General features: G+C 35.1%; 3 protein-coding genes across 5 annotated transcripts; all 3 read right to left on the bottom strand.

Annotated features, from left to right (window-relative positions):
- Positions 1 to 249: 249 nt before the first annotated feature.
- Positions 250 to 5364, bottom strand: LOC103431258 (uncharacterized). The gene is made up of 7 exons (XM_008369395.4): positions 4341 to 5364; positions 2972 to 3010; positions 2800 to 2870; positions 1532 to 1596; positions 1326 to 1415; positions 1089 to 1181; positions 250 to 959 (listed from the first exon to the last, which is right to left on the bottom strand). The coding sequence occupies exons 1-7, from the start codon at positions 5033 to 5035 to the stop codon at positions 558 to 560; spliced, it is 1455 nt and encodes a 484-aa protein (XP_008367617.1). The 5' UTR covers positions 5036 to 5364; the 3' UTR covers positions 250 to 557.
- Positions 5365 to 8871: 3507 nt separating this feature from the next.
- Positions 8872 to 15096, bottom strand: LOC103431260 (transcription repressor KAN1-like). 2 transcript variants are annotated; one of them, XM_017331176.3, is made up of 6 exons: positions 13185 to 14714; positions 12868 to 12944; positions 11838 to 11883; positions 11018 to 11180; positions 10825 to 10875; positions 8872 to 9207 (listed from the first exon to the last, which is right to left on the bottom strand). In XM_017331176.3, exons 1-6 carry the CDS (start codon positions 14143 to 14145, stop codon positions 9189 to 9191), a joined length of 1317 nt encoding a protein of 438 aa, XP_017186665.2. In that variant the 5' UTR covers positions 14146 to 14714; the 3' UTR covers positions 8872 to 9188. The 2 variants fall into 2 exon arrangements, with proteins under 2 accessions (XP_017186665.2, XP_008367618.2); XM_008369396.4 differs by lacking the exon at positions 10825 to 10875 and having other exon boundaries at positions 13185 to 15096.
- A 9028-nt stretch (positions 15097 to 24124) lies between these two features.
- LOC103455653 (DNA-directed RNA polymerase II subunit 4-like) lies at positions 24125 to 26810 on the bottom strand. Of its 2 annotated transcripts, XM_070812259.1 has the most exons (7): positions 26688 to 26810; positions 26141 to 26249; positions 25901 to 25978; positions 25633 to 25666; positions 25488 to 25556; positions 25146 to 25243; positions 24125 to 24382 (listed from the first exon to the last, which is right to left on the bottom strand). In XM_070812259.1, exons 1-6 carry the CDS (start codon positions 26734 to 26736, stop codon positions 25166 to 25168), a joined length of 417 nt encoding a protein of 138 aa, XP_070668360.1. In that variant the 5' UTR covers positions 26737 to 26810; the 3' UTR covers positions 24125 to 24382; positions 25146 to 25165. The 2 variants fall into 2 exon arrangements, with proteins under 2 accessions (XP_070668360.1, XP_028948701.1); XM_029092868.2 differs by lacking the exon at positions 24125 to 24382 and having other exon boundaries at positions 25034 to 25243.
- Between the last annotated feature and the right edge of the window lie 367 nt (positions 26811 to 27177).

The following is a 27177-nucleotide window of genomic DNA, read 5'->3' as shown; positions in this document are numbered from 1 at the left end:
ATCACTCGATTTGTATTTTCCTAGAAATGAGGGACCTTGAATGTGTTTATAAGTAATTAGCTACTTTTTATATTGCTCTTGGTTTTATGGTGGAACGTCAACTTTCTTCCTTGTTCGTAAACCTCTGTCGAAATCGGAAGTTAAAAAATACACGAGTTTTGCTTCACCTGTTAACACTAGGTAAAGAAAACAACAGAAAATATATACTTATGATAAATGAGGGGAGTTTGCTATCGGGTGAGCCAGGAATTCTGTTTGAAATGTGGAAAACCCCACCTGCTTAAATTCTTCAGCAGGCAAGTTTTCAAGCAACATATGGATTAGGAGATGAAGCATTTTACAACTGCAGATGATCTTTCCAATACCGAACAAGAAAACAATGTCACGATGCTTCAAGTTTCAACATAATATGCTGATTTTTTATCCAGCCACATCAATTTCGGTATTTCTATCTCCTGCTTCCACAAAAAAATGGTCACTCGTATCGATCGATCCATTTTCTTTTTGTCACATGAGTTATCAATCTTTATCTCCCACTGTGGCACTGCCTAGCTGCTTCATATTCTACGATTCAACCACTCAATGATGCCCTTCGTAATGGCTTCTCGCTCTGGCTCAAAGAGAAGGTCATGTAACAACCCGTCAAACAGTTTGATGGTTTTGTCAGTTGAGGAGGCTTCATCGTACAGTTTCTGGGAGGCCTCGGGGTCAGTAACCGTATCAGCTGTGCCGTGGAGAACAAAGAAGGGGACCCTCAATTTGGTTAGGTTCTGCTGCAAGTAGGATGTGATTCGGAGAATCTCATAACCAGTCCTTACGCGGATGGATCCAGTGTACACTAGAGGGTCCGAATACTTGGCAACTAGAGCCGCTGGGTCACGAGAAACAGGCATGCCCTTCTTATTTGCTGCACTGATTTGGTATCTTGGCAGCAAAAATGAGAGCAATGGAGCAATTACCTGGCATGATAAACGGAGGAAAGCGCGTAGAGGGTTAGGGTTTAGGGTGCATTTGAAAACTTGTAATTGAGTATATAATATATTCAAGAGTGCATAAAAATTAGTTGTAACAAAAGCTGGTTTTCTGACCACAAATATTGGATGCGTAGGCTGAACCCCAACTGCTGGTGATGTGAGCACTACACCGTCTATGCGGGACTCAAATTTTGGGTCAAGCATTACCTAAAATCATTTTTGCGATGGAGTAGGCTTAGATTAAATTCCAGGCCAATGAAGCTAATGAATAGATAGAAGACAACAAAACTGTGACTACAAAAAAGTCATTCATGCAATTCCAAGAAAAAACAGACTACCAGCAACCCATACCTTAAGGACAATGGCTGCACCTGTGGAATGCCCAAAACAGAAACACGGTAGGCCTGGATTTTCAGCTAAAACCTTTTCGAGAAATAATTTCTGCACAAAAATAAAAGAGCGAAGAACACATGTAAACGTTTAATCAAAGCAGAGTTCCTAGGTTTTTCAGGTGCATTAAGAACTGGATTCAATTGTTAAAGAGCCTTGAAACTTACCATATCAGTAACAGCATAATCGAGAGAAGGAACATATGCATGAAGCCCATCACTCCCACCATGACCTAGATAGATAAATCAATGAGAACAATTATATGAGATATATAAACAATTAACTACTAAATCAGAAGATTTAGAGATTTAGTGCGATGTAACAGGGATGGAGTAACCCAAGGTCCACAATTTATGACTTATCCTTCAACACAAAGAAAACTCGAGATACTATTTTTTTTTATGGCTGTGTTAAACAAAAAAAAGCAGAGACTCTTCCTTCAAATCATAATAAGACTTGAACCCCCGACAACATATAGCCATTACACACCAGAAAACAATCCAAAAGCATCTTAAACAAAAAACAAAGTACAGAGAAAATAGAACTAATGACATTCAGTCCCAATTAGAAGCCTAGAAATTGCAAAGGTTTCCAAGTGAATTTCGAGTGAAACGCAAGAAAGTTTTAATCTTAATCCAATTCTGATAAATACAACTGGAAGGACACCCCACCATACACGGTGGCACACTTTAGACCAGATGCTTGTGTTGGATGAAACTAAGTTCAACTTCCGCTTAAACCATTCTAAATATTTTTCACTCGATAGAAGCATCAGAGGCGTAACTTATGAGAAACATACAAGGTTAGACCCAAACATACAAAGCTTACTTATAAAGGGAGCTTCAAAGGTTTACTTTTTCGCACCAATGGGAGTCCAAATTACTCAATTCCTGCAACATCCAAATATATATGCCTTGTTGAAGAGAGTGATCTCTAGGCTTTGAAAACTGTAATTAATTAAAAAAAGATGACTGCCTCTAATACAAGGGTGAGATTTTAAACTTTTGAGAGACATCTTCCCCCTTATCTAAAAAGTTAAGGCTCTTCCCCTTCCACAGCAAATATAAAAGTAATATTTCAGCCAATTTCTTAAATGTTGCGTTATATAGATCAATCTCATATTTCAATCTGTTCCATAGCATCCAAAATGCTTGCCTAGAAATTTAGTCATTATGACACAAGACGAGACAAGCTTGTGGCATAAACAATATACACAATTACAAAACAAAAAGAAATGTTGATAGGAAACTAGTGAGTGCACGAAAACATTAAAATTAGGTCAGTACACAACTACACATTGATAATGACATACACAGGCAATTGTCATTAATTGGCTTAGACTTTAGGTATCATGTTTTAGAACTAGAACAGAAACCATTTAGACTAGTTAGAAGTCTAAATGCAATGGTAAAGGGTCAAAATGGTGTTGACTTACCAATCCAATCCATTCCGTAAACCTTAAATCCATTAGCATTCAGTTGCTTTGCAAAGTAATCGTATCTTCCACTGGTGAAATTGTACAAATGTCTTAATAGATATATCAAGGCCTTTAACCTTATAATCAGCTGAAATAGCACTTAAGTGAGAATTATGTAGAAATGACAAACCTGTGTTCGTTCAGACCATGCATAAGAATGACTACGCCCCTGCAAAATGTAAATATTAGAAACTTAAAACTTGGACTCCATGACTTTGCAAACAAAACTGTGGATAAAGTAGATACGTGTTTGAATATAAAATCCAAATATATTAACAGTCTGATAACATAACTTGTCAGATATATGGTAGGAGAAGGTTACTCTCCTTTAGCAATTATTCCAACTTACATATTCGTAGCAACGGAAATGTTCTCTTACCAATTAGTATGTCATGTAACAAGAATAGGGTTCAGGGTATGGACTATGTAAGTTAACAGAAACTTCTGATAAAACCCAGGCAATGCTTTAGAGGATCTGTCGTCAAGAACAGCTTAATTGCCCGGATGTTTCTTGGCATTATCATTCAACATTTTAATAGAATAGCCCACATACAAGAGTTTCTAAGTGGTGAACCTTAGCTGAAATGATTCATCAGAAATTTGTGCAAAGTCACTGTGGAACCAACCACAAGAAAATTTGCCTGACTTTCCCACACACTATCAATTTTAAAACTGGTTACACCATCTGTAGCTACTCTTAATAGATTTCTGAAAAATAGGCAATGCCCTAAATGGTCTCAGCAATATGATCTAACTTATTATGCCAGTAAGCAGAGGAGTGGAAAATGAACAAGATGTGCATTTTCCGTAAATCCAGGTGCACTGCACAACCATTGAAATTATCGTGTGGGTCTAAGGACAAGAGATTAGAGATGGGACCTCAAGAAAGCGAAGGATCCTCATGAAAGCGATATTTGGCTAACAAACAACCACAAAAAGATTGCCCATTTTACTCAGGTATTGCAATCCTTGAGCAACGGTCCTTATCGGTATGGTATGCGTACTACACAGTTTCTAATGGAAGGTTGATAGTGATGGTACAAGCATATGTTAGAATATGCTTGACTATTAGCATACTTAGTGAACACAAACTGACAAAGTAATGAAATTATTTAACATGAACCTAACTAATTCAAAACGACGACGATGTAATCAAGAAGATAAACACATATGTCCAAACTGTTCATTCATTGAACTACATTAACAATTGCCACTCTTCGAGCACCAAAACCCAACGATAAAAGATTACTCCTTGAAAAACGATGCGTAGCCAACCTTAATTAAGATTGAAAAGAAAGAAAAAAGATTAAAACTTTCAATCCCATAGCATATTTCTTCTGCATTTAGATTGCCGCCGGAAATCTCATCATTTTCTTCAAGAAGTAATGAAAAATTCACACCTTTTTGCATTAATTCAAATTAAACAATCCAATCCAACCAATCCAATCCAATCCAGTCCAATCCAAGGGGATAATACAATACAGAGTCATTTGATTTACCTGATGTTAACGGAAACGGGAGTCCAACTTTGCGTGAAGAGAGTTTCACCTCTCGCAGTCGCAAAGAGCGAATATCGCCGGACCGAATTCTCATCATCATCTTGTACAACTCTTAGCTTCGCTAACGCTCTCCTCGCCGCCACCTCCGGGTCCACCGGCAACGACGAGCTGCTCTTCCACGGAACAATCGTTGTTGGCACCCGGACCACGGGCCCCCTAGGCTGCCTCTCGTCCTTGGCCGACTTCTCCGCCAAGACCGGCGAAGCCGCCGCCGCAGACGACGAGGCGGACGACGACGGCGCTCGCTTGCGGCCGCGAAATGGGAGCAGAAGGAGCAGGAAGAAGGCGTTAATCAGCATCATCAGACTCCGCAGCGCCCGCAGCGAGAGGAGGGCGTTTATGCGGCCGCTCGCTCCAGAAGTCAACATCAACGACGACGACGACGACAAATCGCTGCCTCTCTCCGTCGCCATTTTCTGCTGCTTCTTCGGCGGTGGTCTTGTGGGTTGAAAGAACAATGCTGATGACGCCGGCGGCGGTGGAGATGACGAGTTGAAATGGAATTGGAGCTCCTCCACTCCAATCAACGGCCGGATTGGTTGTTTCCTGTTGAGGTTGTTGTTTGGCTCCTTCTTCTCCCCGTGAAAAAACAGAATTCTACTATCTATAATCCCTGCCTTTCCCAAACAGATCATTAAAAAAATTGTGCGTTTTTTACTCAATTCTCGGTGGGAAAAACGAAAAAGTGCTTTTTTTGCTAATTTTAGACCTCGCGCGCTGCTTTTCTCTAATCTCACAAAAATCGCTAATTCTCCAAAAATTTAAAAAAAAAAATGGACAGCAAAAATATAGGTGGTGGATTCAAAGCCGGCCACTTGCCACAGCGCAGGAGAAGGCGGGCGGCCTAAATTAGAATTTTAATTAATTTAATTTTTGAGTTTTCGAGTGTTTTCGGGATTGGAAACTGAAATTTCGAGAGACGGTCCATATTCAATTTTCCGTTTTTGGGATTTTTTTTTCTGAGGGGAGAAGCTACCACCGGCTCTCCCTGGTTGGCGCTCTAATCCAATCCGTTTCCCGGGGTTTTCTCGCTCCGACGCGTGTCCTTGCGCGGTAATATTATCCTTTTAAAAAATGGAGTAAATTGTAGCTATAATATTTTTATTTTAACTTAATTGGAACAATAATCTATCAACTAAAAATTCATTATCATTGGTCTCTCAACTCATCAAAACGTGCGGCTATTGTCCCTCAATTAAAAATTTATTACCATTGATCCCCAACTTTAATTCAACTGGGCAAATGATCCCTTAACTTTAACCCAATTGTAGCAATGGTCATTCCAACATAACTCGTTTTGACAAACTTTTTGATGTAGTTGACAAAAAAGATCATAATTACACACTATGATGAGTTGAGGGATCCTAATTATATAAATGGTTATTCCAACATAACTTATTTTGACAAAATTTTGACGAAATTGATGAAAATGACTATAGCTACACATTTTGATAAATTGAGAGACCAATGGTAATAGATTTTTAGTTAAGGGACCATTGCTCCAATTTGATTAAAGTTGAAGAACCATTGCCACAATTTACTTAAAAAAATTATACCTAAATGAATGAAATTGTGTTGGATCTGCGCCGATATGGAAGGAATGAGATTCTGTCCGAATCTCTTCTTCCAAAGATCGCTGATCAAGTGATCAAAATTTTTAAAATTTGATCCAACGATCCTTAAAATCTGAACCTCTAAAAATTATAATAATTTTTTACCGTTAAATTAAATTTTAAAATTTTGAATCACTTAATTCACGATCTTTTGAAGAAGAGGTCCGCAGAGGATCTCTTTCCGATATGGAAGATGGGAAGTGTAGTGTTTTGGTTTGAAGTGGTCGCAGGAACACGTGGAGTGGTGCCATCAAATTGTTTACGTTCTCCCGTGCTGCATGGCGACAGCTTAGAGGAAGGATCCTGGTTGAGTTGAGTCTGTGAAGTGTTGACACGTGTAAAGCGTCAGCTCCTGGTTTGCAGATTGGAACTAGTAGAGTTGGTTTGGGCCTTACTATTCACTGGGCCGAATATGTATTTTTAGGGAAAATTGGGCTGATGACAAATGCATTCATTCAAACTACACCCAACCCAAAACCATGATAAAATAACAAGTTTGACACGACATAATACGTTAATAATAACTTATATAACACGAAAACAATACGAACACGACAAACACAAACCATACCTAGTTGTTACAATGCAAACGTCTTGTTAAGTATATATAGATGTAAGATATGAGTGGACATCATTGGATGACACAAAATCATAATCCACTATTGTGGCCATAATCTTCACGTGACGTTCAGTTTCAACAAAATTTAACATCTTAATTACAAAAAACGTGAGGTTAAATTATAATCCTCAAAGTACTATCCAACGTTAAATAAAGGTTACATAATAATATTGTTGCTTCATTAATGACGTTGGTTGTTACAACATGAATGTTTTTGTTATAGTATAAATGTAAGATATGTGAATAGACGTGATAGTATATAAACTAATCATATTTTAATTAGGATTAGAAAATGGGTCATGGTGCAATCCACAACGGTAACATCATTTTTGTCACGTACGGTACCAAGCGAAGTAGAATCAACAGCCCCTAAAAGCAGATTAATAGTCGATTATACCTGAAATCTAAGATTTGGTTAAGGGCCGGGCAAACACAACTTTTCTGCATGAAGGAATGATGCTGGATAAGTAGATATACATGCATGCCGGCTTGCTTGTTAAATTATTCAATCAATATTCCCCCACCTCTTAAAATAATATAAAATTAACACAAAAAGTGCTTTTAATTAGCTTTTCTGAGATGCAAATCAAGCTTCAAATCTAACAAATGAACATACTAAATAAAGACAGAGGGCGAGATATTTCAAAGTCAAGATTTCACAACTTAATCACTTAAAAGTGATCCCATTTAAAGAGACAACGGAAAAAGGTTCTTTGGAAAATGTAACTTGTTCCGAAAGAGAGAGAGCAAAAGAGGGAATATTAATCCAGCAGATAATGCACCACTAAAACTGATTCCATCTCTTTTCTTTCTGCTTTTAACTTTTGATTCAATTCATGACTTCTACGCAATAGCAAAACATCATACATCAACATCACTAATTATATAGCAACTTTAACCTAATTTTTTATTGAATAATATGTTTTATTAAACATCGCATAAGAGATGGTAAAAGCTATCCAAAATCTAGACATGAATATCAAAAATTAAAGCTCAGTCTTAATTAAAAAACACGCTGAACAACATCACAAAGTTTAAAAGAACATGTTATACATACACCAGCATATATAACGAATTATAAAAAACAGAGCCTTCCAAGAAAAAGACATCAAGCTTGAAGACGTGCATGGCAACGTATATACATATTTCGTATTTGTGTCGAGATGTGTTTTTTGCTTTTTTCTTTTTTTAAGAGCATAATTCAGCAGTACTAGCCAGGCAATTTTAACTTCATAAGTTAGAGTTATGTTCTTTTACGTGAAGCTGAACTCCATAAGCTTAGATTCTTGAGGTTTCATCATTTGATTCTATATAACTCTGGGACTGAAAACATTAGCTTATTATTCCCTGCAAATTAAAGTTGATAAACTTGCCTAAAACTTTTGACAAGAAATGTGATAATTAAATAGTAAAGAGGGTTCATGGTAACATAAAAAAGGTGTTTTTGTTATTTCACGCCCACTGTCGAAATCCCTATCAAACTTGTATTTCATATTTCCCCCATAAATTTTAGTTCTAGAAAATTAGGGGAATTTCAGCAGTTTGCTCTAGATTTTTCTGTAGTTTGATGAACTATAGGGTGGAAGAGAGTCGGATAGAAAGCTAAAAGTATAAGCTAGGGGTGAAAGTCAGAATGGAGTTTTCAAACCCAAAAATTTTCAAATTCTAATATTTTTGAAAAACTGGAATGGAAAGGGGAATGCATTTATAGATTCCAAGAATTTTGAATTTTTTTTGAAGTGTTTCGAACATATCCGATCAAAAAATATCTAATTTTTTATAGTTATTTATTAAAACTTATATACTTTGTAATCATCTTTTGTATTTTATCGTTAATTTCGGTCTTTCTGGATACATTTTGTTCATTTTTTTTTTGTATTCAAAATGAATTTGATATATGCATAAGTAAATATCAAATATTAAGAGAGAACAATAAATTTCATGTATTGGATTATATTATGAAATTTTCGAGATTACTTTGCCTCCAAAAATTACAAAAAATTGTGATCAGCTTTGATTCCAAAATTTTGGAATAAAAATTGGAAACCTTGTTTCCGATATGATCCGTTCGAAAATAACCCCCAAGTGTAATGGAGCTTGTGGACTTATGTGTGTAACTATAAGCTTGCAGTGCATAATTAATTTGATGATCAACTCAAATTAATTTCCAGTGTTTCGATACGTATAATGTAAGTAGAGACCCATACATGATTGCTAGATCACTAAAATCAATAGACCATTCAATCAAAAGAAGGATTCTCTGTATCCATATAATTAAAAAGATACGTTTCATGCAAGACTTGGTAATTAATAAACCCTAGATAATTGCAGGTCACTACCTCAAATTGTTTTCCAGTAGTAATTCTATGTTGAGAGAGCATTTCTGGTCTAAGAACATTTTAGAAACCTTTAACTGGCTTGCAGCCATCCTCCTCTACTGCAACCATGCGCTTGCATATATTATCCTAAAATATAAGTACCAGCAATTTTCTACATCTTCTGCTGGTTCCAAAACCCTATTCAGCTTCTAAGATACGTACTCAAACTCGATGCAAATCACAAATGAAGATCATACCTGCAACATTGAAAAAAAGAAGAAGAATATACTAAGTAGCTAGTCAGTAAGGAACATGCAGAAGGAGGATTTATGTCATGATTAATGGCATGAAGGTCCGAGAAGACTAAGTAGCTAATTTCATCATCAAGAAAGAAAAGCAATCTCCTCAAGCACAACGGGCTTAATTTTTATGTTTTTTATTTTTTTTTTCTAAATTACAAATGGAAAAGAAAATACAAAAAGTTGAAATGTACTACTAGATATTTATTGCATTCTCTGATCTTATTCTTTCAGACATACATACATACATACATATATATATATATATATATATATATATATAAAAATAATTTTTCTGAAAATTTGATATTACCCCTTGAAACTATATTCTCCTCTACTAAAACCCATCACCTTTTGTTTTCTTGAATAAATCTCATTGACTAAGTTTGACTTTTCAAATTGTGTATTTTCAGAATGCCTAAACTACCCCTATTAATACTTGGATAGAGTTTTTGGATCAGTTACTTGTTATATCCATTTGATCAATTTATATATTTTACAAAATAATTCATGTCATTCATTGTATATTCGATGTATTAACTTTCAAATTGTTATAACGTGCCTATTGAAAAATAATAATACTAATTTCATAATTTTGTGCATTAAATATATAAGTTAATTTACCTACCAACACAACAATAAACCTAAAACAGCTTCTGCGAATACTCCAATCCCTAATACACAAAACAAAAGTGATATGTTCTGTGCAATTTTTACCTACAAAATAGTCTAATTTTCCTATTCCATCAAACCAAAATTTAAAGGGTCTAATTTACTTTCAAAATGGTCTAATTTACCTACATTATTATGTGCATTACATTAAAAGTTTATTTAATTGTCTACAAGCACAAACCCACAACATTCGAACATTATCTAATATCACTAATTTTTTTTGTTGGGGGAATAGATAAATTACTATAACATTAATAAGTAGGTAGATTAATTTAAATGTAGGTAAATTAATATAATATTTTATAAGTAGGTAAATTAGTATAATATTTGTATGTAGGTAATTACATGATTTAAAATGCAGGTAAATTAGTAGAATATTTTATAAGTGGGTAAATTAATTTGTATGTAGGTAATTACATGATTCAAACAATATTATTTTTTCTTTACAAGTTATGTCTTTTTTTTTTAATTTGGTAAATTAATTTATATATGTTGCTAATATTTATGATACAAGAAAGGTAAAATATCCATATGGATTTAATTGCTCATCATAATTAGGATGAGTAATAACATTTATTGACCAAATTAGGATTTTGTGGCATAAGTTGTAAATGTATTGTAAAAGTTGGTCATATATTTGTCTACATGGCAGTCTATTTGAAATTTGGGTTTTATTTGTATGTTTAAATTTAAGTGGGTTTTTATTTGAAAAATAGGAGTTTCAAGGGCCTATATCTAAAGAACCCATAATTTTTCACGCCCTCAAGTTCGAGATTTTATTTTTGGTTACCATTTGCAATGCAAGTTAGATTGGTGATGCAAGAACGAGGCCACCGCATAGATTATTAGAAAGAAAACATAAAAAGGAAACAAATGGAAAGCAAAAGCTGGAAAAAGAAGTACTTTTTAGTTTCAGAAAAGGAAGGGCGTGGATTCTGATTTCCCAAGCAAAAGCTAACCATAACCATGCATAGGAAAAGAAAGGCAAAGCAATCACTCGAAAGTACCACCATTAACCAATAATAAAACAAATTTATATACTAATGAAGGTTCATTAGTTAGTCAGTCCACAAAGAGAAAGTTAAATATTAATTACCTGGAGGAGTTGCCCCATAGATTGTTAGAAGGGTGGTGTTCCATATGATCGTGCTCTAAGTTTAAAGTTGCATTTGAGGCTCCTCTTTGGTTAAGTAAACCATTGGAATTTGAATTATGATGATGGCTTGTTGTAGACAAAAGATCGTCATCCCCAGATCCATCTGTTGCATATCAAGCCAACCAAATGTTCATATCGATGTTCATGACACTAAAACAAACGTAACTTGTTAATGTTGTCTCTTTCTACATTGTATAGATAATAAAATCTAAGTGTAATCTTTGTTTTGGTCATGTACATTATAAGTTATAACATGCCAACAGTCTAAAAAAGAGTAAATTAAAAAAGGTAAATTTTTGTTTCGTTCATGCTTAATCTGAATTCTATACATGTGCATATATATATAGGAGTGTGCTATCCACACATCTCATTTTACTTCTCACACACTCCTTGATAATTTATGTCTGTTGATCTTCTTCAATTCATCCGATCCGACGGTCGAAAATTAAAAAGATGTATGAGAAGTAAAATGGGATGTGTGCACACACCCCTATATATATATATATATATATATATTGTTGTCAAACGTACTAGCTAGTTGTTTGTTGGGATGCAAATGAAAAATGTGTGGATGTACGACTGTATGTATTATGTGCATGAATACGATAGTACATATATGTGGGGTTGGAGGTAGCCAGTGCAGAGGAATGGTTGTAAGAATTTCACAATTCAAAAGGGTACGTCGTAGTAGCAGATATATTCATGGGAATAATTAACGATATTAATTAGGGAAGTCCTAGTGAAGCAAAATAAGAATTACCAGAGGAAGCTAGAGGTTTGTCAGTGTTCTTAACGGTTCTATACATCTGCAAATCCAAAAAGAACAAGATATTTAATAAGAGAATGAGAGAAATAATTGATTAATATATAAAATCTCACTCCGTCGAAAAAGCAAAATAAAATAAAATAAACAAAACAAAATCAAAGGAGATGCTGCATAATTCACTTTGTGGGATTTTGTTTTGTTTGTTTAATAACCACGAGGTTGATGTTTGGTAAGGTCAGTAAATGCTTTGTATTATTGAGAAATGATGGCTTGGCTACTTTCTTTCTTTCTCTCTCATCCTCTCTCTCTCTCTCCCTTTCTCTCTGAAAGTAGAACTTGTCCTGTGTGTATCAGTCACAAGAACAGAAACAGACTCAACTGTTCATGGAAATGGAGGAGATTTTTTTTCCCGATTTCCATTCCCTTCCCTTCCCTCCTATAACATTTTATTTTTTGTCTTATTATTTTTATAAAAAATCAATATAAGATGTTTATTTTTTTTTCTTATTATTTTTATAAAAAATTAATATAAAATATTGACGTGGTTTATATGTAACCGTTGAAGTAGGATATGACAGATTAGAGAGAATCCTCTTCCACTGTTCATTCATCCATTTATTGATGGATCACTAATTCATCACAGTACCAGTGATAATGCTGCTGCGTGTCCCTTGGCTATCGTGCCACTTGGATAGCCAAAGTGTCCAGTGTCCAGTCTCTCCCCCTCCCACAAACACACACAACCCATAGAAAAAATCGAACGCAGTGAAAGTCGACAGAAAAAATTAAAAGGGAGAAATTTAGAGAAAAGTATAGGGTTTGAATCTGAAATCTTAATGTGGTCAATGCATCAAACATTTCAGAATGCTAATTTTTTTTCTTTTTTCTTTAGAAAATAACATAACAAAAAAGTCACTGATTTAGCGTAGGGTGAGGTGGGTAGAGATGATTAAGAGTAGCATAGGTCCCGGCTTCTAAACTCTCCAATGTAATCGAAGAAGTGATGAGATGAAGCTAGATGTACCTGCAAATGGCTTTTAACATGAGCAAGTGTGAGATCCTTCACATCCATGAGCTCCAACACGGACTTTGGAGTAGCCCCTATATATACCCAAAATTACAAAATAATTTATAATTAACTACATATATATTCAAGAGTTCCCAGGGAAAATTATGTACATATAATTCAATTCAAACTAATTAAAAGGAAAGACATACAGAAATTAATAATATTACGCAACTATGTAGGGTGAGCAGTGGCGAGATTTTCCGGCCGCTACCCACCCTTGCCCTAACGTGCGTCCGCCCCTGAGAGTAAGAGAGAGAGTAGGAGGGGCTTACTTTCATGACCACCAAGGAGCTCGACAGCATGAACAAAACGGGCGTGAAGAGAAGTAGTCCATCGCATCCTGGGAGCTCTCATGTTCCTCTTGTTGATATTCTGCCCTATGAGCTTTGGAGGCGTAAATCTAGATCTCATGATGAAACCATTGGACGACAAGTCGGCGTTGTAATTCCCACCTCCCCCTACACAATGATGCTGCTGAGGGTAATGAGGATTCAAATTATAGGACGGAAAATAGTGTTGCCGTTGATGCTGCGGCTGTTGTGGCTGCACTCCTCCTACTCCTAGGCTTAAACTGTCCATCGTTATCCCGTTAAACCCTCCCAATCCTATTCCAATTCCCATGCCCATGCCACTACAATTCCCAGCAGGTGCTGCCGGTCTGAAGGAATTAGACAGATACGGCGCCGTTTGGTACACAGGATTAGGCGAAAACGTAGGAGGAAACGAGCAATTAGTACTACTAGTACCGTAAACAGGAATCCCTTTGATGGGGTTGAGTCTCTCCAGCAACGGAATCTTATTGCCACTACTTGCACTAATACTAGTATTCTTCCCTTCGTCATGGTAAACTTCTCCGCCGCCGAAATAGTTCTTCTTCCATGCGCTCTCGGCCTCTGAGGCCGAGGGATTGGCGAGGGAGAGCTCAGTGTCGGCATCAGCGGCTACTGGGGAAGAACTGGTGTAGCTGGCCCTAATACAGCTGTCGCTGTGGGATTTGTTGGTTAGGGCGCCGCCGTTGGTATCTTCCTCGTCGGTGTCTCTTCGCCATATGTTGAAGCAGCTGGCGGAGTCGTGATCGGGTGTTGCTCGGTCGGTGCAAATGGAGGATGGAGCACTATTTGTGTTTGTGTCTGGAGGGCTTATGTGAAGTGAAAGATCAGGAATCGGATTCAAAGATAAGCAGCTTCTGCCGCCTGCAGCTGCTTCTGATGAAAGCCCTTCTTCGTGAAGCATATTTTAAACCCTTTTATATATATTCCCAGCTTCTAGCAGTATCTAAATCTACGGCTACAAACCCAGCAGTTTTGGGTTCTGAAAACAAAATTGAAAAAACACACTTCTTCTCCTGACAGATTTCAGAAACTAAACCACACACTCATAGCTAATCCAGATGTGATTGTGAGAAGTGGGTCTAATTTCATCCATCTTCTTGCTCCAAAACTAAAAACACACTCATATATAGATATATAATTTAGTAGGAAGTAGTGCTGATGGTTTTGCAGCCTAGGAGGAGTATGGAGGACAAATTAAGAAAGTAAAGCCTTTCAAAAGAAAATTGGAAAAGGGAGATATAAAGAAAGAAAGTGAGAGTGTGCTGTAAAGAAAGAAAGGCTGAATGAAAAAAAGGAAGACTTTTCTCTTGCTCAAGAAACAGTTTCTCGTGCTCAAGAAACAGACATCCTCATCAGGAGAGAGAGAAAGAGGGGTTTGGTATTTTGCCAAATATATAATAATTAGTAGTAGAAAATAAAATAAAATAAAATGGGGAAGGGATATTGGGAAGGAGAAAGAAGATGTGGGTCTGAGTTTCTAATGCCTCGAGAGTATATATAGGAAAATGACACTCCAACAAAGCCTGTCCCTCTCACTCTGCTTTAGTCAATATATAAACTCAGCACGCAAAAATGCAGCAAAGTTTTTAGCAAATTTTCTTAATTATTGGTTTCTAAAATTCTTTGGTATTTTTATCTTCCCCGGAGACGACGGGTTAAAAGTAAAGAGGAGACAGTGTGTGTGTGTGTGTGAGAGAGAGAGAGAGAGAGAGAGAGAGAGAGAGAGAGATAATCTATAATTCTATTCCCCCCATCCTCTTCGCTACAAACCCTCCCTTCCTATAGTCCTTTCTCTCTCTCTCTCTGCTACACATGCAATGCCATATGAATTATTAGTCGATTAATCGACCTCGCCAGCTACATCCATTCATCGTTGTATATATTGCTGACAGTCATACATTGACCCACAGTGCACGTGTACTATACATCTATATGCTTTGTTTTTCTTAATTTCCCTTTACTTTTGTCTGGTGCAATAGTAAATGTCTCCGTGTCTTAATATATATCTTACCCTAAACCCTATTGTGATCAGCTTTGTGTTCCTCGGACATCATTATTGTTTAGACTAGTTTATTAGGAGCAATATACTCGTCGAACGAGTTAAGGTTTTACCATTAAACCAATTGGTAATGGCCAGCTTCTTATAACACATGAAAAGTTCGGTAATATTTCAATGTAAGACATCTTTTCATCCTCACACCTGCACCCTTAGATCCAAGTTCAAATCCTTTTCATTTTAGATTTAAGTAGTTAAATTCGAATATCATTTTGTGAAAAAAAAAAATATCTCTTGTATATGTTAAACAAAAAAATTACATATTTAGTTGTGCTAACAAATAAGCACGTTAATTATCACTTAATAATAATAATTCAATCATCAATAACATGTCATTTAGTTTACATACCTTTTTTTTCCATATCTAGAACCTTTAAGTGAAGATACTCAATACGATGTTTACATGCATGCTTATCTTAATCAGAGTACCCAAATCATTCAATTGGTGATTTCGTTACTGCAACATATGTAGAAAGCTAAATGATGATTAGCCCCCAAATTGAGATAATTACACAAAATCGATCGTTTTAGCGTTATATCAAAAACAGAAGCTCCTTTAATTGTTTCTCCTTTTGTGGAAGAAAAATTGCATCCAACCAAAAGAAAGCTGCAAAACAGCATAAAACAAGCCCAAAGAGAGCTGCAGAAAGTAACGCAACATGCACAAATTCTGTGGTATATGGTATATATCCTATCATCATGTGTACATCCATCCATGATCTGACCCTTTCTCAATAATTCCCTTTCATTTCATTTATCACTTTAAAACGTGTTGTGATATTTGTTAGGCCTCTGTGGCACGTGGCAGTGATATCACAAGAATTGAAGTTCCAATAATGCTAAGCAGGGTTCTTGTTGTACTTGTCACGTAATTTGTTTCTTTAGATGTTATAAGATGAGTAGATGATGAAGTTGATATGTTTTAAACTTAAATATATTTAAAAAAATCAAATACATATTTCATAATTAGAGCAAAATTATAACATCACGAAACGCTAGTCTGAATTGACAAAAAATCTTGATCAGATAGGGTATGTATCTTGGCAAATGAATGAATGAATGATGGAACTGGGTGGGTGTTGTAATAGTCAAGAAATATTGATTAATTAGGTGGACCCTTTGACCTTAAAGTTTTTATATCGCGGACCCTCTAAAGTGTTGTTTGTTTGCTTTCATATGGTTGTCATCGTAAACCCTAATTCCACATACCTTTGTTAGTTTTCTTATATTCCTTTTCATCCTCCAAAATATTCCCTTCTAATCCTCCAACAAATTTGTCCAGCATTTTGCGTGTATTATGTCATCCCCACATGACCTTCGAGCCTTCACCACACCCTCCCCTCATTGACTCGTACACATCTTAATCAATTCCAGAAACCTAGGCCAAATCAACTTACTAAACATATATAAAAACTAATCATCATCAATTTCTCCCTACTAATTCATTTTTCTAATGCTCGTCTCTTTAATGCATTCACCAGGTTTAGATTTAAACATGTCCTCGACTGCTACACTAACGAGTTACAAGGCCCTATATATGCCCCCATGTCTTAAATTAATTTAACTAATTAATTAACAAGTAATTAAACTGCTCAGCTGAGGCAAGTGTATTACATTGAAAAGGTGAAAGATTTAATGCATTTAATGCTTCAAATTAGTTTAGTTAAATTTCACTTATTTCCATACGCATAAATAAATGTCAAAATTTGAACCATTCATCCTTTGTTTCCGATGCAATTAAGCTTGGAGTCTTGGACAAATATTTATGCAACACCTTGTCGTGGAATAATAATAGAACAGTGTGTTCACACAATTATCTTCTAAGCATTCTTGTTAATTGTTTAGCATTGATATTTTTCAATTTATTCGATTGGACGGCCAAAAATTAAAAGAAGTTTGTGAGAAGTAAAAATAGATGTATGGATAACACTACCCTAATAATATTTGTTGCTCAAACACTCATTTATCAGCATTCTTAAACCAAATACTTATATTGTACTTGTGCTTGTAAGTATGTTTTTCTTTTCGATAATGCTAGGGAGACTAAATGTGTAGACTAAATTTTATAAACTCAATGACTGAAAGTTGATGATTGGATTATTATTTAAATGTTGATTAATGTGATTATTTCTTATTTAGACATATCATTTAGTTTGTAAATGTAGTTTACCTAGCATTACTCTTTTATTTTTCTAATTCGAAATAAGTATTCTCATCGATCGTTGCTAATCATAACATTAGGCAACAGTATTTGGCATTATTCCATTGACAAGTAGCAATATTGAAGCCTTCCATTCAAGATAATTTATTGTCTCACCGATATATCTCCAATTACAAATTCTCTCCGTCGGTTATTAAGAACCAACAAAATTTCCTACTCAATAATATGAAATTTTGATAGCTCGAGAGCAACTAATGGGTCAAATCCCTTTAGTATGGAAATTGAAATAACCCCTAAGTATGAAATTTGATATATTCCTTTGAAAAAAAAAAATAGCGTTGAAGCCTTCCATTAAAAAAAAAATTGTTGTCTCATCATTAGGATTTATCTTTAGTTGTAAGGTAGATATTCCCTTAGTCGTATGCCAGATTATCTCTCTATCCGTTTAGAATCCACAAAAATTCCAACTCAAAAATATAAATTTTTTATACCTCTCGACAGCAAGAGGCAACTTGCCTAACTGGTTATAAACTCGTATTTCTTTGGTATGGAATTGGAAATGAACTTTGAGTATGAAATATATATAGTTGACAGTTGCTACTACTATAATTATTAAACTTCATATTGTTCCGGGATACATACTCATTACTGTCTGCCCATGTAGTGAGAAGGTAGAGTCAAATCATTCATGCCTGCATAAATAGTACATTGCTGTATGAATAGAAGAAGTGAGGTTCTGTCGGTTCTGATTACCAAGTTTTTTGCCACACATTTAAGTAGTTAGTATTAAAGCTCGTTTAAAAGTGTTTTTAAAATGACTGAAAGTGTTTTTTAGAAAATTGTTTTTGGATTTCAAAATGACTAAAAGTGCGTCTTGCAAGAAGCATCATGATTCACTTGCATTTTTATTAATATTAGTTCCAAAAACGTTTTCACAAAAAAACACTTTTAACCATTTTAAAAACATTTCCAAATGATTCCTTAATCTTTCGATTTTTGCATCTATCAGGTAAACAGTACATATCTTTAAAAACAAGGAAAGGGATCTCCCTTTCCTAAAAACAAACATGTATGTGGTAACAATGTCGGCAAGCAGTGGATCTAATAGTAGATTAACATGATGAGTTTGTACTCTTCACTTCTTTGGATGGAATACATAATTAATACTGAAATTTTTCATAGCACTTTTCTTTAGTAGAAGTGTGAGTGGGTTAAATAGTTAATTGTTAGGAGAAAGAGAATCGATAAGAATCGAACTCGCATCAGAATACATAATCATAATTATTTTTCGTAACTGCAATAAAGCACAATCTGCTTTCAGAGCACCTTTTAGTTGTTCGACAATTGGCAGTGCATATGTAAATTTAAGGCTGTTTTTAATAAATTATAATAAGATGGTAAATTCATGGATTTGTTACCAAAATGTTCACAAATAATGTTTAACTTATCAAATTTTCCCTCAACGCACCAGACAAGTTCAGGTAAAGAAAAACAGGTACTGTTGATGAGGACTTTGCTTTTTCATATAATAAGTAACAAATTTGACTAATTAAACATCCTTTAACACAACAGAAATCAAGGAGATTTGGTTTCCATAGTTAACTAACGACATCCATATTTTGCAAATGGAATGATTAGCTAGCTTCTATTTCTACCTACTGAGATAATACACATTCACTTTCCAAAAACCGAGATGCACACAATGAACCTTGTATATTTGGTCAACACTACTGGTCAGGGTGGTCACCCAAAACCCAACCCTACACATTAATTTATTTTTATAAATTAAATTAAACGATATTTTGTTCTTCAAGATTAGTAATTATTCTTCAATTATCCTCTATTATTTTCTACTCCTCCATTTTGCTCTTGAGAAAATCACATATAAAGAGTGTCACTTTCCATTTCTTAATTAATACAGAAAAAAGACATCTCTAGCTATAGATTAGACATTCCATATGCATTGAACAGCTTAAGCTACTCATATAATTAAACGCTTGACTAATGAAAAACATATTAGATATCAATTTCCATGGATCTCTATAATAAACTTCGAAAACTATACCCACTCACATGCACTAAATCCCGTCAGATCTCTCACCCAATACTGATTTATCTTCAGGTCCTTGTAGCTTACGATTGGTAACAAGGTACGTACTTCTTCTTGAGGTCATTGATCATGACAATAGCAGCAGTAGGGGGAAAGCTGGTGTTGGAAATTACGTGCTGAGACCTACAATTGAATGTTGCCCTGCTTCTTACAATCTTACCTTTCTTAGAAGCTCCCTCAGCCACCCTTTCTTAGGCAACAGGTCCACCATCTAATGATAATTAGATAGCTAGCCATGGACCCTTTCGGCAAAACAAGAGGCCAGCCGGATATGTAATTTCAATTTTAATTTGGGGGTATGTTCCGACGAGAGACATTCAAAGTCCTAAGAAAAATACAGAAGCTAATACTAAAACACTACAAATACGCTAAACAAATGACTTTCAAAATTACGCATTTTAAAGACTCATCAAATAAAGTCCTCTCAAGCGTATTGTATCTAATGATTTTGCAAGTCCCTCATCTATATCAAGGTCGATCTATTTGAACATGCATATATATACCTATACATATATAGTGTCCGTAACTTTGTATATAAGCTTGTTTGTTGCAGAGGATTGGCATGGATAAAATTATGCACAATATTGAAAAACGAAATGGATGACAACTTCTAGATTTTGTTCAAGTTGAAAATTACCTTTAATTTGGACAAAATAAACATCAATTTCTTTCTTTAAAATGCCTCGTCACAGTAAATAATCCTATCTAAGACAATCTTCTCTGACAAATGAGGGCATTATTTAAAAAAAAAAAATTGTTTATATCCCAAGCTCTCTCGACCTCACTTTTTCTCTCTCATACATTCAAGTAGATAGGATTTGATTGAACCGCAGAAATTCTGTGCTGTTTGAGTTTGTTTTATGTGTTCAATTGATCTTGGTTTATGCAAGTTCACGTTTGACTCAAAACTCAAGACACACATAGTTAGAATGCAATCTACAACCACTCCACATCGAATATTAGTTTCAATACTTTATAGGCTTAATTAATTTGTTTCTTTTTATCACGCGATATTTTAAATCTCTAATTTATAAGAAGATTATTTATATTCAGTGCAAAGCCTAAGTACAATTTAACTAAAGCCTAACAATTGTTCTTGTATATAAATGTCGACTGAGATCGATCAGATATTTATTTCTACTTGGATACTTTTACACAAACTTGTTCAATTATGTAGTACTGTTAAAGTTAGGATTGTGCTATCCACACACTCATTTGTACTTCTCACACACCCTTTGTTAACTTTTATCCTTTGATCTTCTTCAATTTATTCAATCCGACAACTGAAAATTGAGAGGGGTATGTAGGAAGTAACAAGGGGTGTGTAGATAGCACACCCCTAGCTAGAGTTGTTGTGATTGCAACACTCCACTCAATATCCCAATAGACTATCTTTTTACTTTTTTTCTTTTCTTTAAAAGTGTTTCCTCTCAAAACGACTCTTCATATTACTATACAACAATGTAGAGAAATGTTCTCTTTGGCCACTTAGAGATCAAAACATTCGGTCACTCACTTATAAATTTTATATAATTAGAAGTTGAGATTAACAATACATGTTAAGTGGCTGATATGAGTCATATCAATCCTGAATTCTCTTGGATTCTTCAGTGAACAATTAAATTCTGCAATGTATGTATGAAATTGGTGTACTTAAAAAGTTTCGCATATACACAACTAACTTACATACATATGTTTTTCTAGATAAAAGTGGTATTGGAGAAAACGGTAAATCAAGCTCAATACCTCTGTTGCATGCGATGAATGATTGAGTTAAATACTACTAATTAAATACTGAAGAATAAAAACTCGACATCCACAATTAGAGTAAAAAATTAACAGTCATAAGAGCATTAGCACAATTTAGTTCAGTTTTGTGCTAGAAAGGCATGTGTATACCGACTTGAGTCAAGTGGGGGGTACAGGAGCTAGTATAAGTATTGGCCAATTAGTTTATTTATTTACTGGGAACTGGAGATTAAAGTTACAAATGGGGAAGGTGGGAGAACAACTTACATAATATTAACATGAGAAATGCTAAGGAAATTTTCCAAAGTGTGACTCTTCAAAGATTATCCGTCACCTTATGTTTTTGACACAATTCCCCACCAATATTATAAGAAGTTGTGCAAAAAATATGAAATGACAGAGAATCTATAGAGAGTTTTCTTAGAATTTCTAATATATTGTTACATAGAGTTTTGTGTCAATAAATAAGGAAAAGGATCCTCGCCGGATCCTTTTCTTTAGGATCTAAAGGATCATGTAATCATGTCCGTTCATCGTACATCGTACAGTCAGTTTTCGTTAGATACTATTTAAATTTAATTTTAAATTTTAAATTTTAAATTATTTCTAATTGCATGATATACAATGAATGTACATGATTACACGATCCCCATGATCCTTAGGAAAGGATCATTTTCCAATAAATAATATGTGAATAAAAAATTTCATGTCATTATTTGTTAGCAAATATGTCATAATGACCATGTACTCGTGTCATCTAAGTATTTTTAAAGGTGTGCTATCCATATATTTCTTTTTACTTCTCACACACATTTTTTTTAATTTATGTTCATTGATCTTCTTCACTTCATTTGATCCAATGGTCGAAAATTAAAAGAATGTGTGAGAAGTAAAAAATGATGTATGAATATCACACCCCTATTTTTAATTAAAAAAGGAAGGGTACCTAGGACGTCAGTTCCAAGGGAACCAGTAGTAGAATTGATTAGAGTGGGCACAGGAAACAAAAGAAAAGAAAAGATGCATGAGAAATGATTTTGCAATCGATTGCTTTATGATTGATGGAGAGGAGAGAGAAACCACACACAGAGACAACACTTTATACAGCAATTCCAACGCTTTATTGACAAAATAAAAAAGAAGGGCTACCTGTAGCTATCTAGGCTCCTGTGAATTATGTCTGTCTTTCTTTATGGTGAAATTATGAAAATTAGGGTTTTGCCACTGCGCCCCTCCCCCCTTGAATTTGTTTGGGATTTGAGTTCTTTTGACTTTTTTCTTGTTTCTCTTTCTTTCTTCTGCTTCTTATTATTCACACATAGCCCCCGACCCCGAGGCAAATATTGAAATCAACCACCGCCCCATTGGGTTGGTCATAAATCAACAAGAGAGAGAAACAAAACTAGAGAGAGAGAGAGAGAGAGAGAGAGAGAGTTGATAGCAGCATAAACTGGATGTCACTGAGCTTTCACATCTCATGGAATACCGAGGAGGGATGTAGACGTTCCTCTGCTTTATAGCAAGTTATATGTATACATGCATACATACATACTGGGAACCTGTCTTTCTCTCTTTCTTGCCTGCCTGCCTTCTCCTTCTCCTTCTTCTCCTTCAGTCCTGCAACTTCCCTCAGTTTCTCCAGCTGACACCAAAATTTTTTTTTTTTTTGGTCAATCGCTGACACCAAAATTAACTCCTTGTAGTCTTGTAACTCACATAATTTTAACATAATGAATATCACACAATAGTTAGCCTACAACTTAATAACCAAACTGGTACCCTTAATCTGTTCCTGCATAGCATTCTACTTTGACAGTGTAATGTAATATGACATCTACAATGTAAAATCCAAACTTGTTACATTATTCATTAAGTCATTTTGTGTTATTAATTATAACTTTATCATTATTTTGTTGCTTTAGACTATAAACTTTGACAACTAAGGCTTGATTTTATCTTTACTTGTAATTTACATTGAATGTTAATGTCATGTTCTAAGATCATTAAACGCAAAGAAAGTAGCATAAATATAAATAACGATAATGGATAATTCTTACTATTTTGTTGCTTTATACTATATCAAGATGTTCAAAATGTAACAATCAACCTTAATGGTGTTACAAACAGATACCATTTTGTAACCTCACCATATATAGTCAATATTGGACACCAATACCCTGTCTTTTCAAAAGGTACAGTAGAATTTCCATACAAAAAATATGAATCAAATTGTTATTATTATCTTCTCTTGTACTAGTTCTAATTGTTCCTGGACAGATTAAACAAAAATTTTCTTTATTATACTTTATACAACAACAGGTATATATAATATTATTAAGAGGTGTCAGTCTGTCAGGTCAGGTTTGAATTGAGGAGTAACATTCGGGAGAGTGGATGGAACCACCAGGTCATCCCTTTTCCTTCCACAGGCCATACAGGGCGGGACCGCTACACCTACACACATAATTACTACTCAGACCCATCACTTATTCACATACACACCCATATTGAATTGCATGTTGTTGTTAATTTTATGAGGGCTGCTTCTTTTGGGGTCCAGATTCTCTTCGGATCTCCCCCTTCAGAATTCTTTACAAAACTCAATCCTAACCGTTCACGAAAAGATCATTTTGCGTGTAGCGTGAAAAAGAAGAAGAAATTAAAATTGATTCGTGGCCTGACAAATTGCATGAACGATCAGAATTAGAGTTTAGGAAATGATCTGAAAAGGGAGATCCGAATAGAGAATTCAAGTCCTTGTTATACACTTTGGTAAGGCATGACTTTTTTTTAAGGTAGAAATTTCACTATACAATAGAATCAGATACATCATTGTTCATGAATAATTCCCGGATTACAAACGCAAAAAAAAGACGAAACAAAACCCAACCCACATAACCACATCGTACCAATCAGAAGATACGCTCATGAGGGCAAAACCTTTGCAACACCTTCTGATACACTTGCACATAACGTTGCACCTTAGCAAAGAAGCCTTGCTATGAGACAATACAGAGAAGTCGACATAGTCTTTTGCCAGGCACATACAACAAAACCACAACCTAAACAAAATAAACCAAAAAAATGTCATAAATAGGGTAGAGTTGGGTTATATGCTCAACTTAATTTAATTCATGTATATAGTGAAGAATATAAGTATATATGGTTGGATAAGACATTAGATATGCATGTTTGAATCCTTCTCCAATACAATTACAAACCGTTTCTTTCTTGTATTATTAATTAATTGCAAGGGACAGGAACTGATTAAAGAAAACTAAATTCTAAGGAGAATAGGAGTACGAGATTCCGTGTCAGTTTAGCCATTAAACAATTTTAACATGCGCTCAGTTTGCCAAAATTTCTTAATTGATGCTTCAATTAAAAAACAATAAGAAGAAGCATCGATAAGATCAACCCTTAACAAGATCGAGCCTGAAGCGTATAGGTCGAGAAGTTATGGCTTAGAGACGCATAGGTAGAGAAGTTCTGGCATGTGTCCGTATGCTAAAACTTCTCATATAGGCCGAGGTCGGACCAAATTCAAATGGAAAAATAAGAATATTGGACCATATACTAAGCCTGCCTAAGACATGAGCCAAGAACAACGGGCTAGACAGGTCCATGTGAGTAGGTTAGGTGCTTCCTTGCACCCTAATTAATGTGTCTAATGTCTCAATCGCTCGCCTAACCAAAAATTGCTGACTGGTAGGTTAATTATCAAGTTTCAATGTACATATTGAAGAGAGAAATTAGCTACACATTTTGGATCAAGTTGAACTTGAAGTAGAAATAAATCACCAAGAGATGAGAACATCAATTCACCAAAACAGTGAAGCATATATTCACTCAAACTTTTTAATCATCATTAGGTCATTCAACAGTCTCTCAATGGCTTCATCATCGTGCCCACGTCCTTTCGTCTGCAGTTTGATCAGACAGGAGATTCATCATAATTTAGTTTTTGCAAACATACATACTCCATATTAACATAATAAGAAAAGTAAAGATAAACAAAGTTGCCATATAACGCTAAATACTGAAAACTAATTAAAAACCAAAAGGTTATCAAACGGGCACACGAAGTGGTGCGATGCTGAGATATAAATATTTGCCTTGTTATAACCTGAGATATGTAGACATGAAATATGAGATTTACAACACTACCTTGAGGGAAGGCACAACTGCCTTGGCTTCCTCCACAGTTTCAGGACAAAGATTTCCAATCACAGCAAGCTGCGGAGTAGAGGAAATATGAAGGCTATTATCTAAAACAAAGCGTAATTTATTCTTTTGATTATTCGTCCATTACCTCGAATTCAGCCAACTGGTATCTACTGAGAACTCTGAATAATACTTAAGGATTAAACATGTATGAATGATATAAAGTGAAAAGAAGAAGACTATAATTAAATTAAGAAGTGCAATTAGATAACCTATATTAATATTAAGTTTCTCCATTATAAGGGCATTACATGCTTGTATTGAACCAACATGAATCCTAAAGATTTCACCAGACCATACATAAACCAATTCATCAGTGTGACGATATCTGAAGTTACATCATCAATGAAGGATACTCTCGAACTTGCTTCACAGAGCCCTGATTCGTGAAGCGACTGAAGCGCTTAACATACTGCAGTGATTTCTCCAGCACTCTGGCCATGAAAATAACAAGTGATTAGTAAATTTATAAGCCTGGACAAACAAAAAAATTGACGATCGAGCACCCTTTCTATCTACCAGCTAACTATATATGAACTGATCATCCATAATTTTACTAAATTTTGGTGTCAAAGAGTACTAGAATTAAATCTTACTGGGGAAGTTGGTGCATTGATTCGCCGGACATATGCTTCATCTGATCACATCTGTGCTCAAGAAGAATGGCAACCTCACTATTCATCAGACACTTCGCCTTCAAAAAATCTGACAACGACAATCTCAATGTAAAACAAATAATGACCAGATATTACCCTAAAATTGAATACTCAAACTAGGTTTACAATTGAATCCGGTGGTAAGTTAGAGAAGTTTAGTGCTTGAAGGTCCAAAAAGTGATGCTCTAGCGTGTTTTCTTCAAAGAAAGATAATGTCACGGAATAATGTTCATCTTTACACAAATTCAATTAATGCACACAAACCCTAGATAAAAATATATACTCCATATCCTTCGTCTCACATCTTAAATTATTATATCATTAAATTATGAACGCCATTGTTGTACAATGTCACGTTTACAGTGCCTATCGGTTTTGTGCCCTTTAGATTTTGATACACAAAAGTTTATGCCTAGGTCATGACCGAAAACCGCAATCGCAGCCAATTAAGAACTTTGAAAGAAATTGATAATAATGAATCAGATACCGTCTCCAAGTTTGAGTTCTGAAGCGTCCTCATCTTCTGCTCTTAGCATTTTTGAGAGAGCTATGGACGTTTGTTTTTTTACCCCAATTAGATATGCTTTCTGGAACGTAAGCAAATCCCTAATGAGGAATTGAATTCTGTATTTGTGGCTTTGGGCTGTTATATAAAGCTCTCCATTGTCCGAACCGACCTCAGTTTTGGGCCGACTAAAACAATAATAATTCGATTTTGGGTTTTAACGGCTGAAGAAGGCCTACTTTAGCTCACATATTAGATTTTGGGCACCCAAAACATTAACCCTTTAGCTTATGACAACGTCACAACCCAAGTTTGGTTTTAGGTTTATAATCGAATTATGCATGTGCAGGTTAGGTCTAGTTGATTAGAACAATATGTCTTTCTTTAACATCTAATTTTGTGTACCCATCCTTCGGATTAAATAGTTCTTTACTTTCATTACACATGATATTCTTACCCTAAGATAGATTAG

Source organism: Malus domestica, chromosome 14, assembly GCF_042453785.1.
Source record: "Malus domestica chromosome 14, GDT2T_hap1".
Lineage (NCBI taxonomy): Eukaryota > Viridiplantae > Streptophyta > Magnoliopsida > Rosales > Rosaceae > Malus > Malus domestica.
The sequence above is the reverse complement of the archived record's forward strand: the minus strand, read 5'-3'. Positions and strand labels throughout refer to the sequence as shown.